At 39.8% G+C, this 2,613-nt stretch overlaps 1 protein-coding gene across 1 annotated transcript; it reads right to left on the minus strand.

The window, feature by feature from the left end:
* Window positions 1–572: 572 nt before the first annotated feature.
* LOC120359392 lies at window positions 573–1,522 on the minus strand. The gene is made up of 2 exons (XM_039456714.1): window positions 1,241–1,522; window positions 573–1,173 (listed from the first exon to the last, which is right to left on the minus strand). The coding sequence occupies exons 1-2, from the start codon at window positions 1,300–1,302 to the stop codon at window positions 918–920; spliced, it is 318 nt and encodes a 105-aa protein (XP_039312648.1). The 5' UTR covers window positions 1,303–1,522; the 3' UTR covers window positions 573–917.
* Between the last annotated feature and the right edge of the window lie 1,091 nt (window positions 1,523–2,613).

Here is a 2,613-nt window from a genome sequence, read left to right on the forward strand (position 1 = left end):
AGAAGCGCCGATAATCCGGCTTCTAATGACACGTGTAAATTATATTTAGATTTGTTTACATGAGCTCTTTTTCGTGTGCGGTTGCCACCCAGTGGCATGTCTAATCGTGCAAGGTATCTTTCTTAGTAAAGATAAGCGCCGATAATTCGGCTGCTGCACGTTGAAACAATATTTAGATTTGTTTACGTGAGCTCTTTTTCGTGTGCGGTTGCCACCCAGTGGCATGTCTAATCGTGCAAGGTATCTTTCTGAGTAAAGATAAGCGCCGATAATCCGGCTGCTGCACGTTGAAACAATATTTAGATGATGCAAGAGGGAAGTGTTAATATGACTTTATTCCCTTATACTCGCATCTTTTTTAGCCTACGACTGAGCATTTGAAACACACGTTTTTTTAGCCTGACTTTACTCTCGTATACTCGCATAGTTTCTTTAGCCTGACTGTACTCTCGTATCATCGCACATTCTTTTTAAAATATTTCAAAACTAAATATCGTGGTATTGATACTAATGTATAACTGTGGATTTTTTTGGAAGAGGAAAAATAAAAACAAGGTTGCAATTTAAATTTAATAATAAACAATTTATTGTCTGTTTTGAATACATTGTTTATGCAGTAAAAAATAAAGCTAACAGCTCACAATCGACGAGTTGACGCATATCGAAGATATTGCTCTCGCGTATCGCTTTTTCTTGATTCATTACATTGGACGCGATGTTTAAGAATTGTGTGTTCTTAACATCGACTGTATCAACGATTCTAACTAAGCGCTCGAACATTACGTTGATACACTCGTACAAACTGAACATACGATGTAACGTGGATTCAATCACTGTCACATACACGTTAGAAGATTCGAGACGTATGAGCCTAACGTCATTCATCACACTAACTTTGATTGTTAAGGGTCCGACGCTTATAAAATTGTCCGGCTTATAAAATTGTCCTTGTAGTCATTCCGAATTAATTTGGAAATATTCCATCGTTGCTCGTAGAGACCCTTCCACGTTTCAACAGACAGTATCAATTCTCGTCCTTGATGATCTCCTATGGCGATCTCCACGTAACTCGGTGGACCGACGTTAATTCCAATCTCCAAATACTTGTAACTCGTAGCTGTCAAAGCGTAACGTCTGCTCAATAAGCGCGCTTTACGACGCTCCGTCGAAATGCTGTAAAAGAAAATCGAAAGTTTATCACACAACGTTGCACAAACGCTATTAGAATATCGAAACTTACCCATTGCATTCCTTCTTCACTTCACCACTGTACAATGTGTTACCTCCCTCGGCAAAGTACATTGCGAATCGTTCGTTCGAACCTCTGATGCAATACTGATGTTGCAAGAAATTATGATGTTTATTTGAAGATTAATGTTTCTGCACTTTTAAGGAGAGGGGAGGTTTCCCCCTCTTTCAACAATTTCATTATTGTCGTCGTTATCACTTTCACATGTCACGACACGTTTATGCTTCTGCAATTGTAAAGGAGTGGGGGATACTTTTCCCCTCTATCAGACAATTTCATTATCATCGTTATCGCTCGAACGTGTCACGACACGTTTTCGCGGACTGGCAACGTTGAACATGAAACGTGAAACATGACGTACATGAAACATGACGTACATGAAACGTGAAACATGACGTACATGAAACGTGACGTACATGAAATATGACGTACATGAAACGTGAAACATGACGTACATGAAACATGACGTACATGAAACGTAAAACATGACATACATGAAACATGACGTACATGAAACGTGAAACATGAAAAAAACGTTAATCTAAACATGAAAAAACGTTAAACTAAACGTGAAAAAAACATGAAAAAACGTTAAACTAAACGTGAAAAAACATGAAAAACGTTAAACTAAACGTGAAAAACGTTAAACTAAACGTGAGAAACATGAAAAAAACGTTGGAGAAACGTAGATGTAATGGAGGGGGAAAAAAAAAATGTATCTCGTATATTACATACGTTTATTTTTGCAATTGTGTCCACCAATTGTAAAGTTTGAATACATTTTGTAATGCACAATGTTTATTCGTACGGTGTTGCCCACATTGAAAAGTATTAGCATCATCTAGATTATTCAGATTATCCACGTCTTCGTAATCCACACCCAGGCTCTCGATGTATGCGTATTCTCGCCGATTGTCCAGAAGTAATTCTCCCAGCCATTCTCGTTTCTCATGTCCTTTGACGTATACAATCTCCTTGTCGTCAGGATTTTCAGCACCCAGTACTGCAGTTGTAATCACTTGTCTCGCTTTCCGGTACGGAACCACCCCGTCGGTGCCCCATCTTAGCCCATGATGCATGGCAGTGAGCCAGGAGGCGCAAGATCTTTCGGATTTCATCAGCCAATCCCATGGCTGGGGGCTGTCAAAGATATAATGCGCGAGAACGTTTCCCCCTCTAAGAGCAGCAAATTCTTTTACGACGAAACCTCACAATCGTCCAAGGGGGAAACCTTGCAGATCCACGAACGTCGGCACGGACATGTCGCGGTCGAAACGAAGACTGTGGTCTACGTCGATGTATCGTATAATATATATATGCGTGGAATTAAGTGATTTTGCGCACAATGTTTGTCAACGGGTTGT

The sequence above is a fragment of the Solenopsis invicta genome, chromosome 13 (genome assembly GCF_016802725.1).
Source record: "Solenopsis invicta isolate M01_SB chromosome 13, UNIL_Sinv_3.0, whole genome shotgun sequence".
Taxonomy (NCBI): Eukaryota; Metazoa; Arthropoda; class Insecta; order Hymenoptera; family Formicidae; genus Solenopsis; species Solenopsis invicta.

What these genes read in the sequence shown, in the direction of transcription:
- LOC120359392 (XM_039456714.1), bottom strand. Translation starts at nt 1,302, where the DNA reads ATGTACTTTGCCGAGGGAGGTAACACATTGTACAGTGGTGAAGTGAAG. An exon ending in GTGAAGAAGGAATGCAATGG is followed by an intron (nt 1,174 to 1,240) that starts GTAAGTTTCGAT and finishes TTTCTTTTACAG; the next exon opens with CATTTCGACGGAGCGTCGTA.